The following is a 20569-nucleotide window of genomic DNA, read 5'->3' as shown; positions in this document are numbered from 1 at the left end:
TTTCTGGGTACTGCAGCTTCCTCCCACATTCCAAAAACATGCATGCTAGGTTTGTTCCATCCATCCATCCATTCATTTTCTATACCATTGTTTCTCAACTTTTTTTCATTGATGTAACCCTTGTGAAATAATTGTTTTTTCAGCCAAGCACCCCCTAACCAGCCCAACACATTTTTGGATGGGCAAAAAAAGACTTACATCATATTAGTGTTGCACCATGAGTGTGTGATTTAATAAACTTTGGAACTCCATTTGTAGTCATATGTCTAGAGCAATTTGACTTAAAATAAATAATTAACTTTATTATGAATAAAGATTTGTGCACATAAAAATAATTATCAACAAGGTGTCTTCTGGGATCATAGTAAGGATTTGTTCGCAAGAAACCATTAAGTTAATTTTAAATAACTGATCTGCAAAAATACATAGTGTTGTAAAATATCTATTTAATAATTAAAATGACGACTGACACTATTACCAAGTGCCAAGTGTCAATCAGGTGACTCAGACTTGGGTACAAAAAATGTGATTGGAACATAAATATTTGCGTTGTCTGTCTTTTTATGTGGACCTTGAGTCTTCCCAATAAAGATGATGATGATGACTGTAACAGTTTTTCTGTGCAACTGTGGAGCTTGAAATACTCCATCTGTGGTTGTTTGTACCTGTACTGTGCTATTTATTGGAAAAGCAGGCAGACAGAACAAGGTTTATGAGAGAACTGTGGGACTACTAAGAAAAGAGAGAAAGAACAGAAATGAAAAAAAAACAGCATTGGCACAATAATATGGTATAATATATGAGTACTATGTTACATAGGAGTCTTGTTCTTATCCATGCAGGTATACTGTACCCTCTGAGGAAGGGACACAACACCAAGCCAATAAGACAGGAAGGGAGAAGACAGGATGGACAGGACAGGCGTAGCGGGCCAGGTAGCTACTGGTGTGTGGTGGAACGAGCTACAGTATGGAGTGCCTAAAGTTGCGCGGAATACAGTTTGGTATGCACGTAGACAGTAGAAATTTGGTCTATGGTTTAGATTAGACTCTACTATTACTATGCATATTGATGTTGTAGCTCCATCAGTGACTAGGGTGAGTTGAAAAATGTGCTAGCAAGGGATAAACATGATAGTACTGTACCTTTTACAGTGTGAATGTCACATAATAATTTAGTTTAAAAAAATAATTAAATGGTAGTATATTCATCTATATTCATATAGACGCATTCATGTGTATAGATATGGACAAAATTGTTGGCACCACTCTGTTAAAGCAACACTAAGGAACTTTCAGTTTACGGCGCCATTTGGACAAAAAAGGTATTGTTATGTCTGAAGGAAGACCACGTTTCCTATGAGGACAAGCACATTGCAACGTTTTTTTTTAGCTTAGCCCAGTTAGTGAAAGCTTGGCCAACGTTGATCCTTGACTGTCCTTTCATCCAGGGTAGCTTTTAACGTGACATAAAGAAGGTCAGCACATTTGTAGTTTTTTGTGTGGCAGTGTTCCTACCATCCACCTCAAAGAAGCTTAGTGCCAGTAAAAATGATACAGACCCCCTTAGGCCATGGCAAAGGTACCATTCAACTAGTTTCCAGTTGATGTTTCATCAGAAGAGTTATGATTTTTTTTTATTAAGGTTGCAAAGTTCCTTAGTGCTACTTTAATAAAAGAAAATCCCATAATGGTCGCCCCAAAAAAATCACTTGAATCTGACAAAAAAGATAATATTCAATTTTTAAAATATGTATATGAAAATTAACAAATGAAAATCAGACATTGATTTTGAATTGTGGTTCAACAGAATTATTATTTAAAAAAATAAATAAAAAATGATGGTACCCTTAACTTACTACAGTATTTTGTTGCACAACTTTTTGAGGCAATCACTACAATCAAACAATTTCTGCAACCTTCAATGACAATTCTGCACCTCTCAGCAGGTATTTACTAAACAGCTTCAGTGATCTCAAGTCTGAAAGCTGCTTTCTCCAGATGTTTCAGATCCTACCACAGATGTTCAATAGGAAATAGATCAGATCAGGCTCGTAGAAGCCACTTCAGAATAGTCCAATGTTTTGCTCGTATCCATTCATGTGAATTTTTAGCTGTGTGTTTTGGGTCTTTATCCTGTAGCAAGACCCATGCTGACACCGGCCAGCCCATTTCTCTCATGAATACCTTAATAGTCCTGAGATTTCATTGTACCCTGCACAGATTCAAGACACCCTGAGCCAGATGTAGCATAACAGCCACAGAACATAACAGAGCCTCCTCCATGTAACACAGTAGGTACATTGTTATTTTCTTGGTGAGATTAATCTTTGCATCTGTGATCATAGAGCTGATTTGCCTTGCCAAACAGTACAGTCTAGTCTGTCCGCAGGACATTCACTGAGAAGCTTTGGGTCTTGTTAACAATCAACATGGAGATTGGCAGATTTCAGTCTTCCTGTTTGATGATTTATTTTCAACAGTGATGCCGTCCTTGGTCGTCTCCAATGTCTCCACTTTGGCTCAAACAATGACGGATGTACTTTGACCTTGGAGTTCACATATATTTTCTTTGGAGGTGCTTCTGGGTTCTTTCGTTACCATTCATATTGTACTTCTCTTCAATTTGTCATCAATTGTACTTCCGTGGCCACATCCAAGGTGGCTGGCTACAGTCTCCTTCTTTGTTTCTTTGAGGAGCATTTTTGCTAATCAATGATGTAATAGGAGGAGCAACTAGGACCCAAACCAAGGGTTTAATAATGAACAATAAAAACATAACAATGTAATAGGGGAGTTGTAAGGATGCAGCTAATGAATATTTTAGCATTATATTATCCTACTGAAAATTCTACAGAATAATCAAATATTTGGATAAAATATATTTTGCTTGATGAAAGAGGAATTACAAATACAAAAGATAAAATAAAACATTTTACTTAATAACGAATGACCAATTGGTTTCCTTTTTTTTTTTAATTATTAAATCTACTGTTCCTATTTCTTAAATTCTCATTGTGCATAGCATTCCGTGGGGTAATTTCAAACACAAATATTTCAGTTCAAACTTAGCATTTCTTGTATCAAAAACATAAGGCATTAGCTGCCCTTATGCAACTTGACTGAGTAGCAAGCATTTTAGAAAGTGGGATGCACAGTAGCTTCATGGTTGTGTGTTTATAAGTTTAAACCGGCTGACACGGAATCAGTGTGTTATTATAGTTTTGGAATTTTTCATTTGAGTTAGTTTTGAGTTTTGGTTTGTAAATTTAGTTAGTTTTAATTAGTTTTCAAGGTGGTTCGGTAAGTTTTTATTAGTTTTAGTTATTTCATAAAGGCTTAGTTTTAGTTAATTTCAGTATTAGTTTTAGTTTAAAAAAAAAGGGTATTACTTGTGCGCAATATTTAAAAAAGCACCATGGGAGCAACGTCATCTGAAGGTGCTTTTCTATTGGCTGCTGCTAGATGGTGTCACTTTTGTGTGACACACAAAATGTCCTTATTGCAGTTAATATCTAAATAAATCTACTTAAAATCACATTTAAAATCATCCCCAAAGGCTCATGCATTAAATTTATTACCAAAGACTAAAACGAAGGACATTTTTGCATTTCAGTTAGTTTTCGTTTTTTAAAAAGCCTTTTTGTTTTTATTTTATTTTGTTAACGAAATTGTTTTTTTAATTTTTGTTTTAGTTTTTTTGTTAGTTTTAGTTAACTAAAATAACTTTCCACGGAATAAGACAAATATTATTTATTTTACTAAAAGTGTTGGGAGTGTTCAAACCAAAATGAAGACACCTACCTAAGAAAACGAATATTACCTTCACTTGACTTCACTAAAACCTACAACATATAGCCCCTTGGAGTACTACACTGGCTGTGCATTTACTAATTCAAACTTCTAAGCACCCTGTCTGATATAATTATGGTGGCAAGCTGCCACTCATGACAGTCGCTGTGTCAACTTAAATTACCAGACAAGGTGTCATAAATTCGTTCTTTGTCTTTGACCGGGAAAGTGGCCACACTACAACTTTGACACAGACTAGACCCCCTCCAATCATTGCATGCTCCCACCAAGAGAACAGTCCAACCGCACAGCTCTTCAGGGAAGCGGGATAAAAAGAAAAAAGTCCAGGCAGCAGGGGACACAAGTGTGGGTCCGCACCGTACTCTCTAAAAACAGTTGGGTCAAAAGTAACCCAATTATGGATCAAAAATGGACTAATCCACTTTATCGGTCAATTTGACCCAACTTTCTGGGTTGTTTTATACAAAATGACACAATGTTTTGACCCAAGTAAAGGATCTGAACAATATTTATGAGTTGATTTACATAAAAGACCCATTTCTTGACTCAAAGTTGAGTCAAATACACCCAAGTAGAGGATCGGTCCATTTTTGACCCATAGTTGAATTATTTTTGACCCAACTGTTTTTAGAGTGTAGCTTGGCTACAATGCGTCTACTTTATATGAGGCGCAAAATGCACCCCCCAAATTATGATGCGAAACCACTTATTTTGAACCTTGAAATACCAAAACACTCATTTTAGGCTATACCACCCACCCCTAATTTTCTTGTGGGATTGTATTTCTCACAACATGGGTTTATTACTTTTCACAACTATGATCCTACATCTAAACTTTATGTCAATAAACTAAAGACTCAGAAAATCATGGCGGTTTTCAGAATGACTGTAATTGTGTAAAAACCACTAATGTTTCTCTTCCAGGAGGAACAGTACACAAACAGTTCTCGCTGTCACACTGATGCCATCTGGCAGTGCTGTCCATATAATGCAGCAAAAGTCAATTGACTTCTGACCTGCCCGCGCGCATAAGCAGCGCCTTTCCGTGTTCCTGAATCAATATGGCCACCGCATCACAGCGGAGCTACTCAGATTGGCTGCCCCAGTGTTGACCTCCCTGAGAACCCGCGCATGCATCAACTGGACCGGTTAGGATTCGGTCAAATCCTGGTATTCTCATGCAGCCGTTACTTGAGCCCAAAAACTTCCTTTGGACAAGAAAAAATACTAAATTACCTTCCAAATGTTGGCTATATTTGATAATCCTTTTGAGTTGTTTTGTGAATATGTATTTTTCTTCTGTCTTATATACAGTCATATAAATGTCTTATATACAGTCTTTCTAACATTACGATCTCCAGACTTTATTGTTCACATCATAATGATCTTTTGCAGGTCGTACTGACAACTAGATCACACACATGCAGGCAAATGCAAGGAGAATTGCCAGAGTGATTGGGCATGCAAAGAGTGTTGCACTTATTGAGCTTGGGTTGGAGGTTGTGTGCGTGGAGTTTGGGGATTGATACCTTGCTCAAGACCACGCCAAGTCAGGAAGCAAACGAGCATCCTTCTAACATCTAGTATTTTTTTTTTATTATTGAATTTTTGTGTCCATATTGGGACTCTGACTCTTTGATTCCAAAGATGTGTTTCTGCCACTGAATATACTGTATTATAACACATATATTATGATATTGAACAAATAAAGAACCATCTCCTAGAAGACATATTAAGCATATATAAATTCAATATCATTGAATCCACACTGAGGCTAATTTAGTTTTACTATTATGATGGAATCGTGGGGCTAAAACATTGTCATAGCCTCCTATATGGTGGTTTCCAGCCACCACTTTTCTGCACTACTAAATATTACAGCTTGTGCAAGCTGCAGATGATCACAGCATATATCTCCATAATTTTGCATTATGTCATCAGGGTTGTCGTGTGCATAGCTGTGTATAGGATGGTGGTCAAATGAGATAAAAGATTGGTATGACTTATATTTTTGACAAACAACAGAATCAGGATGATCGCACTGAGGGGAGTGTTGCTTACCTTCCATTCTTAGATAGGGCAAACTGCACTCCTTCCCGTTGGAAAGGCATCAAGCGCTGCAGGAGCTTGTGAGGGAGGCCTGACATCTGCTGTGACCATCTTGTGTCACAGTCAGAAGGCTGCAGCGCGCCACTACCATCCATGGGCATTATGTCCTCACCAGTAGCTTGGATCTGAATTTAAGATGTAAACAAAAATATTGATCTGTAAGCACTTGCAACAATAAAGACAACGCTATACCAAAGGGACTCGGAGGCGCGGGAAAGCAGATTCCATTGAAAATAAACTGATAACAGTTGCTTTCATATCAACTTTTTTAGGTTCATGGGACATAATTTATGTAAATGACAACACCATCAGAGCTAAACAAGCTAATGTATAATGCCAGTTTTTAATAGACTGAGCAATAGGAACCGGAAGTTAGGGCCAAGGGAAATAAGAACTCTTCAACCTCCAGTATGTTAAGAATTGTACCTCAACTTGAAAAAATTAATACAAAAAGCAATTTAATGTTGGCGAATAATTAAACCATCTAAGCAACACTATACTGTACCAACGAACGACAACTTCATGCAAGCACAACTGTGCAGTAAGCGTACAATAATGTACTGTACAGTTACAGTCCACCACAAAACGAGAATCTGACAACCACCACAGCTTTTATTCATGGCACAATGTCCAACTGATCGCATCGTATACGTCATAGTTTGGTCAGCAAAACTCGGAAACATACCCATCGTCATTTTGGCTTGCGTGTGTCCCCCCCACCAGATATGAAAGTAGAACGTACAAAAACGAAAAATGTTTTGGGAAAAAGCTGAAAGTTGAACTGCAACACGGGAAGGCATATCCCGGCAAAATATAGAGGTGCACTCGGTTTATGTCCCCTATCATCCTCAGCATCACGCTAACTAGTCAAGCAACTTTCTATTACATGTAATTCACGGTAGCTACATACACAAAACACACACACTGATTAAACAATAACACTAGCAATTATTTACGCGTATTTAAACGAAGCATTTCCACGCACAAGTGGCTATATATTGGCACTCACTAACACCAGACGACGGCGAGCCGTGATATATTTTCAGCGCCCTCAAGTCGAGCGTGCAGAGCCGAATAGTCGCTCTCAAGCTGCTTGCTAGTATCTGCTACCTCACATCGTCCCTCTCTACAACTAATGGCTGTTGGTGTACTTTTGTGCTAACAGTAACACGGTGTCCAAACGCTAGGGCACGTCGACGGCTGCGCACCAGTTGTCAAGCGAAGTGGTAAGGCAACACTCGATGCCCTCAAAGAAGTTGTAAGCTAGCTTGGTTTGCCTGAAGGTGAGCGAGGCGTGTCGCACTTTGTAGCTAGCAGCTGGAAACAGCAGTCTCGCGAGTGTGTGACAGCTCCCAGCCGGCCCGGCCGGTGTTAGCGTTCAATACTGGCAAGTAGCTTAGCAGACACAAATGGACGTCACCCCTGAGTAATTTTACTGTAGAAAACATCGCCCGAAAGCAAACATAATTATGCAAGCTAAGCAACTATGTTAGCTGTCAGCGTGTGCTGAATCAAACAAGATGCACTCTTCATTACATTAAAATAAATAACTTCGGCCCGTCTGTCTTACAGCAATTGCATTCATCATTACCACACATGTTAACTGTTAGGCATGTGCATTTCTCTTTGTTTCAATGTTTGTTAAGTGTTTTTTAAGTTATGTTGCATGTGCGACGTGTTGACATGAACGGAAAACAACTTCGTTAAATTAATACGAAATGGATGTTTTGCCGTGAGCGGCAATTCGCCAATTAGTGCTATTTTGCCGTGAATCGCGTAAGAATTGCAAGTACGAATTCTGCGCCGGTAAATATGTACCAGCCTGAAAGTGCTGGGTCACGGTTTCGAATCCCGCTCTGTACAAAAAAAGAAAGAAAACAAAGCAGTACTACTGTTTCTTGCTGTAAACGAGCCTTTTTGTTTCACGTTTAGTGAATTTTCCACACAGAATTCTAGACTAGTGATCAGGGGTGGAGCCAGAATTGTTTCTTTGGGGTGGCCAGGGTGAAACCATGAGTCAAATAGGGGGTGGCCATGAGTTCATACCATACGTGACCGGCAATTCGCTACCTAATACTATTTTGCTGTGAATCGCACAAGAACTAAAAGTACAAATTATGCACCAGTGATTGAATTTGTCCTAGCTCCTGCCACAATGATTAAGACACACACCCCGCAAGTGCAAGGTCACGGGTTTGAGTCCTGCTTTGAACACTTTTTATTTATTTATTTTTGCTACAATTTATTGGCAATAGCCTATATGCTCTGAAGGTTAGGCTGGTAATGCCGATAGCAGCCTATCTTCAGTAGCAAAACAAAATGAAAACTTTGTGAAAAGACACAGAAGCGGGTGAAGCGAGGCCGGAACCACGGCCTGTGCATGACTCGGTCCAACGATTGACCAATCAGAGCCGGTCACGGCAAATTAGTGCAAGCTGAAGAGTTGCCAGTCACGGCAAAATAGTGCAAGCTGAATAGTTGCCGGTCACGGCAAAATATCCACCTGCCGCAAAAGACACAGAAGGGTGTGAAGCGAGGCAGAAACCACGCCCAGTTTATGACTCTATCTGGCGATTGACCATTCAGAGCCGTTCACGGCAACACTGCCAAAAACTAATTGCAGCGCTCATATTCGGAAATAATTTAATCAGTCCTGTTGAATTTGCAATTCTCCGCGTCATAGCCTGCATTACATTATTGCATGCCTAGGGTTGAATATAGGAAAAAGGTTCAAATGAGATGTCTCCCTTTTATTGACAATGTGTCATCTGCAAGAGAACGTTGTTTTTGACATGCATGTTGCGGCAAAACCATCATCTTGATTTTCTTGTCATTTACCATAATTTTGCGGATAACTCATTGGGCTTGTCTAATCAGTGGACCGTGATTTTGATGCATTAACACAGGCAATTATTGCCTCATGGTTGAAATGTACAGCGATTAAAGTTACAGCATGGATGGATTGCCTCATGGATGACTGAGCATACTGATACAGTGGCGTCATTTTCATGAAGCAAGCAGCATAGCCTGGTGCATCTGGATTGGTAGATACTGTACTTTTATAATGCCACAGGAAATTTGAAAATAAGTTATCTGAGCATGAGTATTTCCTTCTGAGGCATTCTTTATTGTTTTGTCTACAGACCAAGGAAGAAAAATAGTAAAACATGCATTATCATATATACATATATATATAAATATATATGAATCCTTGTGTGGTGATGACCTAATTCAATGTTACATGCACAGATTAGAGGTGGTTTTGGAGCTGACATTGTCCAATATTGAGGTTGAAGATATTGTGTCTTTCTGTCAAAAAGTGTGGCTCAGTGACTAAATAATTAATCGCCTTCCAGGGGGAAATCTTCCTTTCCTGTATTATTTGGTCCAGCAGGCTATTAAATAATTCAGCTGTCAATCCATAAATTGTTACTGTTTAATCAGTGACCTTTTCATAGGATAAAGGAAGCACAATAATACATTTGTCAGAGACGACTCTCAGGAAGGATTGGTTGTCACAGCCTGATGCTAGTTGCTAAGTGACAGTGGGAACTTCACCGCCCACTGTGTTTGCTGTTAAATGTCTGAGAAATGTTGAGAAACAATCACATAATGGCAGTCTAGACGTTGGCTCTTCTATTGCGCAAGGCACATGTTAGTGATGAAAGTGCTTTCTTTGCATGGAGCATGGTTTTAACCTTTTCATATCCATCTCCTCACAATATTAGCTATTTTAATGAAATTAACACTCGCAGGCATGCCAAGATCCCTAATTATTTTCTCAATTAAATGCTCACATGGCACACTTAGATGAAATAGAGGAGGTCAGTGGTCTGGTCTCATTATGTACAGGCAGAAAATTGTTTCCAGCAGATCCATTAAGCTTGTAATTTGCTTCAAGTAGATTGCTTTCTTACAGAATGTCTCCTTTCAGGCAGCCTGTGTACCGGGCGGTATTTCGGGTTGTCTGAGTCAAGTAGGATTAGCCGTAGCCTGGTCGACTTGTGTGAGAAGCAGGGTGCCAGCTTTATTGGGACTCTCGCCCAGTGAACAGCTCGGCCTCTCAGCAGCCAGCGCCTCCCCATCGACTCTCCACCTGGTGTTTGAGCACCTAGCAGGCCGCAGTCGTGTCGTTCCTGTCCGTTCTCCTCCTCCTCTTTTCAATGCAGGTTTGCCTCTCTCACTCTCTCTCTCTCACTCTCTCCGTCTATGCCGCCTTTCTTCCTCCCTCCTTCCATCTCATGCCATCTATTCCATGTCCCTGCATGCCCTTTCCTCCTCCGCCGCCTCCCCCGCCTCCATCCTAAAGCAGAGTAGCTAATGAAGAGACCCATTTCGGCGCTGACTTTGGTTCATACAGCCCTCCGTAGCGCCGGCCGACTTCGGCTGCTGTGACTGGCTGCTTGTGCTCTGACATCACACGGGGGCCAGCTGTTGATTTGGCGCTGTCTCCAAGGCTGGCTGGCTTGATGGGTTGTGGCAGGTAGACTTGTGCTTGCACAGCATCCTCCCCTCCCTCTTTGTGACACCCACTCCCCTTCACCCTCTTCTTTTAGAGCCCCTTCTCCCCATCTCACACGCTCACTCTTTCGCGCGAGTGTGCAGGAGGCAGCCGGCAGCTGCTAGAGGTGCGAGCTGGGGAGGCGAGTCCAGTCTCTTCTCCAGCAAATATTGCCTCCTGTACACAATGGAAGCTAAAGAGCTGAGTTGCATTGGGGATGGAGGGCAGGTAGGTCCTGCAGCTTCCTGTCTCGCAATATTGCCTTGCACTTCTCTGATTGATCCTTGTTACCAACGTGCTTCCTTTTTCCTTGTAGATTTTGTCTCTTTTCCTCTATTCTTTCATGCGCTTACTTAAGGTTCGGTTAATTCAGTTAGAAATCAAACTCAGTCACACACACAAAAAAAGATATGTATCTATTTATTTGCTTTTGTGATGGCTGTGCTGTAGGTCGCTGAGCAAGTGTGTGATCTTGTTCAAGTGAGATTCGGTGCGCTTGTGCTACATCAGGACCATGTTGCTCAACGAGCTCAGCCAGTGTTGCCGGTCTCAAGAGTTTCCCGTGCTAGGGTTTACATGACGGCATAATTAACCAAGATGAGCCAGTAAGAGCTTTGGCTCTTCCTCATTTTCCAGCCTCTGTTGTTCTGCAGGTGCAAATGGACTTTTAATGACAGCGGCAGACTTTTTTTTGACTTTGGTTCTCACGAGGCGCCGTTAGAGTAAAACTGCAAGACTTGCATGTGAGTTTTCTCAGTTTTATTGCATCTCCTGTAATTACCCAGATTGATATTCCCAAGAAGTTCTCCTCTGGGACTGGTAATGGATTACCTCCATGCTCGGCTGCAAATGTAATTTATTAATGCTGGCTGCCTGCGCCTCTACCGCAGCGTCCTGCGCTCCCATCACCATATGCGACCTGGAGGCAGAGCACGCCACGCAATTAGGGGCTCGTTTATGCTTTTGCAGTTAATTTAACCGTCCGTTTGCTGGCAGTTCCTTAAGATGACGTGAGCTTTGTTGCCCTGAAATTAAGGGAAGCAGGGGATGAAAGTGCTATTATTTCATTGGCTTTACACTAATGGCTTTCCAGCTCCCTTGTCAATGTTCTCCTGGCTTTGCAATTAGGAGGAAGAGCTAGGAAATGGTAGATTAGTTACTCAGCTGAGCGAAACACAAAAATCTATTTTGTTGCACTGCCATGAGTGTAAAGCTGCATTAGTATCCTAATTAGCTGTTTATTGGGTGTTTTATTTTATTAGCCAGGTTGTGTGTGTGCTGTGCCAAATAGAAAGTGGCTTTTGGCATGTTGTGTGCAAGTCATTTAATTGTACCGCCTCGATTTGTGGCTAATTGGCTGTATTTGATTTCTTTCTTAGAGTCAAAATGTCTCTTTCGTGGGATATTTTTGTCGGGTTTTTTTTTTAGGGCGGGGTGGTTTGCAACTAAAAAATAAAAAGCTGATATTAAGTTTTCATCCGCAGAGCTTTGTCTTTGTGTTGGTGCTTTTGTTTCACGATGCCTCAGTCGTAGCAGACGCTCTGAGGTGTTTGCTGATATTTCTCCATGGTTCTTTTGATGTGAAAATGATCATAAACGAATGTAATCCCCCAGCATAACGTGAGAACTCGTCCAGTTTTCGCTCAGTATTTGACTCTTACTCACCCTCTCCCCACGTTTGAGCTGCAGGCAGAATTCAACTTGGAGGATGGAATTGAGGGTCCTTCTCCTACACTCGAGCTGGTTTTAGCCCAGGCAATTGCCCTGATCCACGCAGAGCTTAGCGGAGGTGTGGGAGTGAAAGGTCAGAATTTGTGAGAGAGGCAGGTGTGTGTGCTCATGTGAAGAGGAAGGAAAATAACTGTAAAAATGTGACTACATCCACCTCCACCGTTAAGCTCCCGCGCTGGTCATCACTTGCAGCCTCTTATGTGTCTCACTGAAATGTCTCATTAGCCTGCTGTCCACATAATTGGCTGTGAGAGTTGTCCGCTAAGAGAATGGAGTATGATTAACTCGGACACCTTCATGACATTGTTCGGTACCCTCCACCCGCTTTTTTTCTTCTTTCTTTAAACAGTTTTCTTAGAAGTAAAATACGGCATGGTTGCATGCTGCGGACAGTCCAAGAAGATCTGAATGTCATTAGTTATTTAATTATTATTTAGATTTGATTGCTATCCGATTAAAATTAGCCATGCACTCCTGTTCTCTAATTAGTCTCTTATTGAAACTTGATCATTTATGGCTCGGACAATCTGTGCATTGTGTGAGTCTGCTATTATGGCACTTTTGTGTATTGTGAAGAGGTGAGGTAACACTGAGCGATGCCACTTTAGGGTTGTTGTGCTCTATTGTGATTGCAATACCAGCGAACCACTCCCTGTCAGTGACGGCACGTTGCGCGAGGATGCACAAATGGATGAATTTCACAAATGAAATGCAATTTCGGTGCTGCATGCAAGCTGTGCCATATCAATCAAATATAGCACCGTTTGCTCGTGGCGTACAAATAAGATGAATGTCTCAGTTTAAGGTTGCAAAGGTAACCGCTTATGCTGCGGCTGCAATGTCCGCTCTCCTGGAGCGGCCGCAGCCTGACTGAGCTGCGTTAATGTTATAGCAGCTTCTGCCTTACGTGCATGTCATGTCTGGTTTTCAGCGGCAGCTGTAATTTCTCAGAACACATTCTCTTGAATAAAAGGCTGTGTTCTGTGTAAACAAAGGGCCTTGTAGCGTTTAGCTGCTACTATAGTTGACACACTATCAATATTTCTCATGAGAATATAATGACCAAAATTATCAGGGGTTATCAGTATTATCATTATTTAGAATATATTGAAATGTAAATGGGAAATGGGCCTTAATCACTGCAACATTTATTTTTAATTTGAAAAAAAGAAAAGTAAAATCAGTAACACAATGAATACGACATTAGAAATTTGAAAAGGCAGCAAAAAATAGTAACTTTAAAGCATACAAGATCCCCCCATAAATCACAAAATGGTATACACAGTATGTATCTTAAATACATTTTTAAAATACACTTCCCCCAGTCTTTTTATTTATTTTTTTATAAGTAAAAACATTTTGCGCTCACCTTCACCGCTTTCGCCATGTTTCCTCGCACTCTAACATATGTGTTTTGACGTAGCTATCTTCTTTTCTGTTTAAATCTTCTCATTTTCATTTGTTTGCTGTAACCGCACACCGTGTATGGGGGAAGCCAGAAGACCGCTACTACTCAGAGAAGCGAAATGGGGAACAAAATTAACATTTTAAACGGTAAAAATATCGATTTGAAATGTTACCACTTGACTGGTAAAGCGTAAACCATTTCTTCCTTAGCTGCCACCCATCATCGCCTCACACTGCTGACGGCTACGGCATCATGTGAAGGAAGATTATAGAGTTAGCAGGGATTCCGCTTGACCTTTTGGGGCTGTGAAAGGGGGAGGGTGAAACAAAAGACCATGTTATGAGCAGCAGCCAGCCCTTGGCAGGCACCATTGGGTGCCAGGCTTGGCATCGCGCCACGCCCATTCAATGCAATGGAGATTAGAGAAGGCAAAAGATGTTGGGATGCGATGATAAATGTGTAGCATCGAGTAATCTGATGTTTATCTGCCTCATTTGGAAACAGAGTCGTTGCAGCCACTTGACATGAGCACCCGTGTCACATTATTGAAGCTGGGACATTTGTAAATTAAAAATGTGTTATGTGGGTGGGGGATATTAGTTTAATATGAAGGTATTTTACTTTACAAAACACCTAATTTGTACTATTGTCAGTCATTTGCTTGTTCTTTTGATGATTTTAGACATCTTTTCTCAACTAGTCCCACCTTCTTTATGATACACGTCACGCATTTTGATAAGTTTGTGCCACCAAATGGCAAAGGCTTCTCAGCGCAGAAATGCTCTTTCCTCGTTTCTTTCTAAATATCTAATGTGGCTGTTGCCTCGGCTGCATTCCCATCTCCGCGTTCATTCATTATTTATGGCGCACAGGCACGAAAGGGCCTGAAAATACACACTCGCCACACTGTTCGCCATGTTTCAAATGTGCTGACTCTTCTGCCACTGCCGCCACTCCTAACCCCTGACCTGTAAAACACCACAGCGCTAACACCCGCGCCTTTCTCCATGGCAGGTCAGCAGCGGTCATGAGTGTGTCGGGGCCCGCGGTTGCCATGCAAAGCGGCTGAAGCAGGCATGGACAAGAAATCTCGGGCAGGATCGGTAGGCCTTGTTGACGTCCACAGCCGCCTCATCCTCTGCCACAACCTTCACCACTGGCTACGCACAAAGTATGTCTTTTGTTTGGTTTGCATGTAAAAAGATTAGACAGGGAGTAAGTACTGACTAAGTAATAAGTCAGATATTACTGCTTTTAGATTTTTACATATTACACACTGTATATCAAAAAATGTAATAATTCCGATAATAGCACACATAATATGCATATCGCAAAGAAGTGCGATAAATTAATACGTCATTTAGATTTGTATTCTTTTGCGACTTTGACCAATCAGATGCAAACTTAAATGTGCATTGCCATCCAATAAGAGAACAGTATCTATGGGCATTACTAACACTACGCATTGAGCCTGCTTATTTTTTTGCATGGAAAATGATAATAAGAATATCACTTCTTTACGTACATGTTAAACATTTCTTTAATATCACTTTGTATTGCAATTAGTGCTGTCATAGTTAAAGCGTTAACTCAATAACTCTTTTACCGTCAAAAACGGCAATTGACGTTAGGACACGCCCACTGTATACCGCCAATAACGTCAATTGACGTCAACTACGTTTTTTTTTTTTTAAATCTCAATGGGCAGTGCGACGTCTTGTGCAGCGCTGCTTTGTGAATGGGGTTGGAAAATCCATAACCGCCCACTAACTATGGCCAGCAGATGGCATTGTATCTCTTTTCAATGGGCTCCTGTGGATCAAATTACATGAAAATATGGCGGATCTTAGGAAATAGAACGGAATAAGGTAGAAACATACTTTTTTTCCCTAATGAACGAATGGAATCCAATCGTTCATATGGTATCCATCATGTTTATGTATGATGAGTGAAAATGCTCGAAATAGGCTGGCACTGTAGGGTTTTTTTGGATTACGTTTAGCAGTAAAATAGTTAATTAATCACAAAAAATATCGCATTAATAATGTATTAACCCAGATTAATCACTTAACCAATTGAATTAACCAATTAATTTTGACCGCAGGTGATCCTTTAGCTTGACAGCGGATGATTACGTTAATGGTAGCGCAGGTTGTGTTTGCGCAATAAACATAACTACATGCATTTAATTAAAGCATTAAATAAATGTTTTGCATATGACATTCAAAATATTTGTTTGGTCAAAATATTGGGGTCTTTTTTTTCCATTTCAAAATATTCAAGTAATTAACTATTTGGAAAGAGGAGGATGAGAGTGTGCAGTGAATCAAAAAAAATATGGAAGACATCCTCATAATATTAAAATTTGAAAGAATTAACACAACAGGTGCCCTTCAAATTTGTCGAAAAATACTTTTTTTTGATAAAAAGCCTTTTTAACCAATTTGCTCCCAAAAACGTATACATTTCAAATGTTTTAAGTGTCCCAAAGACATATTTATACGTTTTTTTGTGTTTTTTATTTTTTACGCTAGAGCAAGGATAGGCAAGTTCGGTCCTAGAGCGCCGTAGTCCTGCATGTTTTTGATGTCTCCCTCCTCAAACACAACTGAGAGGCTCCTGCAGAACGTAATGATGAGCTGATGATTTGAAACACCTGGGTTTGGAGGCAGGAGACACTTACTCTCTTACTCAGAATTCTAAATAATTTGTGAATAATGATGAAACTAAGCTATATTCTCATGCTAATTGATGCAAATCGGAAACAGTTAGAAATATACTTTTTCCTGATGAAAGAAGAGACTTTAATCTTTCTTTTGGTAGGTTTCATGTTTTTATAGCAATACAACACATTCTGTGGACCTTGCAAAATCTGTCAAAATCCAGTAAACAGCCGGGAGTGAATGGTATTTCTTCTGTGAAAATTGCTGGGAGCGAATGAGTTAATTAAATGATTAATCATGATTATTAATCAAAATGTTAAGATGTGAATGAATCTAATAAAAAAAAATTATCGTTTGACAGCTCTAATGGCAATATTAAACACCTACATGACACATGGCATGTTTTTCCAATATTGTACTTTCCCTATCACACACAATGTACAGGTAGTGTTCTAGTTACGAACATTCGACTTGCAAACATTCGCAGATACGAACGAGGGCTGACTGATATCCATAAATGCCATACTTCGCTCGCAAGTTAATATTTTTAAGTGCGCGCCACATCATACATTACGGAACAGTACTGTACTATACAGTAGTTCCCATCTCTGCCACAACCCCGTTGAGCAGCACCACGCCATTTGCTTATTTCAACTACCCTCTGTGTCCGGCGATGTACGCACTCTTCATGCACTCGATATTGGTACCACACTGTGAGTACATTTTAGAGGCTCTCCTGGATGATATTCATGAAAAGCAGCCTCTTTATCGGCGTAGTAGCAAAACATACAATATCTCTTTAGCTTCGAAATCACTTGAATCTGACTTGGCGGTCGCCATCTTGACTCGTCATCCGCGCCAATCACATTCATGTGCGCTTCACGGACGGTCGGAAAATATACTTTCCTGAGAATGTTACACCCAACAATGCCTTCCACTTTAGCAGCTTCACATGAACTCAACTCAATAACTCCTCCACCATCTATGTACAGTAAGCATGTTTTTTTTTTTTTATTGCATTATACTGTGTAAAAAATTTAATAAAATTTACTGTGGGGAAAAGTGATTCAGATAATGGATGGATGGGTGGGTGGAGGGATGATGTAATTGAATGTATTTTTTAAAATGTAATTTATGTACTCTATAGAAAGTAAATACTGTATATAATTTAATTAGTTTCATTTAAAAAATGTTTTACATAATGTTATTATTTTATTTAAAAAATGATTTCCTAACATTTTATTTTTAAACAAAATGTATTGTAATTACAAACAGATTCAACTTACAAACAACCTCTCGGAACCCATTGTCTTCGTAAATTGAGGACTACCTATATTTCATCATTTTAATTCTTATAAACTAGTAGGGATTAGGGATGTAACGATAATGGCAATATCGTGATATCGCAATATTGAAACTGCCACAATATATCGTCGTTGTCATGTCACGATATTAAAAGCAGAACATCTGTTAAAAAAATTGGGTTGATTTCCATTTGTGCAGTTCTAGCACACACTGGTGGCTAGTTTTTTAGTGCAGTTAAATTTTCACAAGGCATGTTTTGGCCCTTTTATGTTTAAAATCCACGCTCGTGGTCAGCTGAAGGGGAACGTAATAGGTTTGTGAGCAGTCAATATGTGTAGGAACTCGATGTGTGCTTTAATTAGCAACTAATTATATTTATATATTTTTTTATATATAATATTTTATAATATTTTTCATTGCTGTAATGTACAAAGGCACAATATTGTGTGTGTTTTTTTTAGTATGAGCTCATTCATTTACTGTACAATATTGTGAACTTTTTTTTATTATTGCCAACCTCCCCACAATATCGTGATAATTATCGAATTGTGACCTTCATATCGTGATATCGTATCGTGATGTTTCGATATTGTTACATCCCTAGTAGGGTTTAAAAAAAAAAAAAAAGGATCACATATACAGTATGTTAACAACAGCACACCAGTGACAAAGAAATGGGCTTGGCCAGTCATTTTATTGTCATTTGCTCCTATTGGCTCAGCGGCGCAAAGCATCCTGGTCTACGTAGTTCACAATGCTGTGTTCCGCTGTAGCCGGTGAAAACAAATGTTTTTTTGATGGAAATGTTGAAAAATATTTGCTGATAAAACTGATTTATGGGAATGATAACCACTGCATTAAGTCCGGTTAGAACATACAGGGAGTCCTCAAGTTACGTTACGATACGATATACTTTTATTTTCCCCGTGGGGAACTTTTTCCTGGACTCCGTCCAGCTGCAGTTTACAATAAAGAGAAAACAACAGAATAGAAAGAGATTAAAATTAAATAAGAAGTGCAGCAATAAGTTACAGCGGAGTTTCGTTCCTACGCTGGTGATGCAATCCGAATTTCGTTTTAGGTTGGATTTCCCTGTTAAAGTCGATATTTACATCAAAATACTTCGTACAGTAATTTTAAAAAACATATTTGCGCAACCCAGAAGATCCGGAACCAATATTTAATGTTTCCGCACGGACATTCATTGCTGACGGATGGCAGGGCGGAGCTAATTCAAACTTAAACACAGAAATGTGACGTGCCTGATGGCGAGCCGACCTGCTGATGGACGTTCGTTGCTGGAGGTAACAACAACAACACAACTTTAAATAACTTTAAAATGGTGTAATTACTGTGGTAAATTAACAAAAAATAAGATGCTACGGACGAGGCACAGGCGCCGTAAAGTCGAAACGACGTAGGTCGCGTATGACGTAACTCGAGGACTCCCTGTAATTTTGGCCATGTGAGCAATAATAATCAGACCAGGTTTTCTCTTTGCGCTGTTTAATTTGGTTGTGTGTGTGAGATTTCTGTAGAACTAAAAATAAACGAGCAATTGTATGTAAATGTCTTATCTATACAATGCTAATTAGCCAAGGTCCTAATTATACGTAGTTCAAATAGTACAGGAAACATTAACCTCAATGTACATAAATGACCTACAATCACGAATAACACTTAATTTTAAGCAGCTGGCCCGGCTGGGGACTGAACCCACAACCTCCCAGTCTCAGGGCGGACACTCTACCACTAGCCCATTGAGCTGGTTTTGTGGAGGAACTCACAATTGTTGTGTTCCCCTTCCTTCCGTCCATTAGCGCGGGTTTTAAACATAGGTGGCCAAAACATGTCTATTAAAATTAGACTCCACTAATAAACTAATCACCGGAGGCTGCTGGAACTGCACAAATGGAAACCAACCTGGCCTTTTTAACAGAGGTGCTGCTTTTAATATCGTAACATGACGACAACAATTTTGTGGCAGTTTTAATATTGCGATATTTCCGTTATTGAAGTAAAGGAAAAACACCTTGGCTCATAAACTGCTGATTGTCATGAAATGAGCAACCTACTATCTAGTCCAGGGGCGGCAAACTGCTCGGTTTCCCTACTCAAACTGCAGCTGATTCAATTTAACAAGATCGTGATCAGGCTTATGCAGAGCTTGCTGATGAGCTGATCATGACTCAGCTGTGTTGAAGAAGGGAAATATCCAAAACCTGCAGGACTACAGCCCTCGAGCACCGGATCTCGCCATCCCTGATCTGGTCATTTGTATCGCTCGCCCTAACCGTGCGATATGTGTCTCACGGCCTCTATGAATGATTGCTGCCATTTCACCGAGTAAATTAGCTGGAATTGCATTCCTATATTAGTGGAGCTCACATCAAGGGCATTTTTTTCTTTTCTGCATCGCATACAAGATAACAGATTTACATCTGATCAAATTGCTGAATGTTTCCTAATGAAAAACTAAAAATGATGTGATGAGCCGTAAAACAAAGCAGGCACATTGAATTTATCTTTACTGTAGGGAACAAGACATCAACATTAAAATGCATCAAAGTCTGAAACCCAAAAACGCTTGACACTCCCGTTCGTCCCAAGGCAAAAATATGTCTTGTGGAATGAATGATGCTGAGAGGGACAGAATACTGATTTACTGGCTCTCGAAAATATCTGTCCAGTAATGCAAATCTTTGAACAGGGCAACTCGGGAGATTTCACCCATCAAAATGTCAGTAAAATACACTAAATATTCAAAGGAATGTGCAACACTCTGGAGTATTCAGCTGTTTTCTCTCAGAATGTAAAAATAATGTAAAGCAGCAGCAAGTGATGCTTTTGTCAAGCAACTGACAGGTCATTGAAATTCAGCAACGAACGCTGCAGTTGCCAGCTGTGCTTTTGTGGGCCTCTCAGCCCAGCACAACATTTGCTCTGCAGAAGAACACTGGAACAGTGGGCTACAAGTCAATTAATTTGACCTGGGCTGATTGACTGTCACTTTTTAGCGCTTTTACCATAAATGGCCAGT

At 40.0% G+C, this 20569-nt stretch overlaps 2 protein-coding genes across 18 annotated transcripts in view; one reads left to right on the top strand and one right to left on the bottom strand.

Moving 5' to 3' along the window:
* zranb3 (zinc finger, RAN-binding domain containing 3) overlaps nt 1-7287 on the bottom strand; it is an 83024-nt gene extending 75737 nt beyond the window's left edge. For 2 of the 8 annotated variants that reach the window (XR_013289189.1, XM_077550485.1), the window contains exons 1-2: nt 6607-6866; nt 5874-6046 (exon numbers count right to left, since the gene is read on the bottom strand). Coding sequence is in view for 7 of the 8 variants with exons in the window: in XM_077550485.1 (XP_077406611.1) it covers nt 5874-6022 (149 nt within the window). In the remaining variant the exon portion in view is untranslated. Of the gene's footprint in view, nt 1-5873; nt 6047-6606; nt 6868-6906; nt 7099-7129 lie in introns of those variants that run through there. The other 6 variants (XM_077550526.1, XM_077550536.1, XM_077550492.1 and 3 more) reach the window with 5 other exon arrangements.
* LOC144038238 (R3H domain-containing protein 1-like) overlaps nt 7000-20569 on the top strand; it is a 50026-nt gene continuing 36456 nt past the window's right edge. For 4 of the 10 annotated variants that reach the window (XM_077550589.1, XM_077550552.1, XM_077550617.1 and 1 more), the window contains exons 1-2: nt 10434-10650; nt 14576-14732. The gene's annotated coding sequence lies outside the window, so the exon portion shown is untranslated. Of the gene's footprint in view, nt 7148-9944; nt 10091-10264; nt 10405-10433; nt 10651-14575; nt 14733-20569 lie in introns of those variants that run through there. The other 6 variants (XR_013289194.1, XM_077550599.1, XM_077550625.1 and 3 more) reach the window with 4 other exon arrangements.

The sequence above is a fragment of the Vanacampus margaritifer genome, chromosome 1, assembly GCF_051991255.1.
Source record: "Vanacampus margaritifer isolate UIUO_Vmar chromosome 1, RoL_Vmar_1.0, whole genome shotgun sequence".
Taxonomy (NCBI): domain Eukaryota; kingdom Metazoa; phylum Chordata; class Actinopteri; order Syngnathiformes; family Syngnathidae; genus Vanacampus; species Vanacampus margaritifer.
The sequence above is the reverse complement of the archived record's forward strand: the minus strand, read 5'-3'. Positions and strand labels throughout refer to the sequence as shown.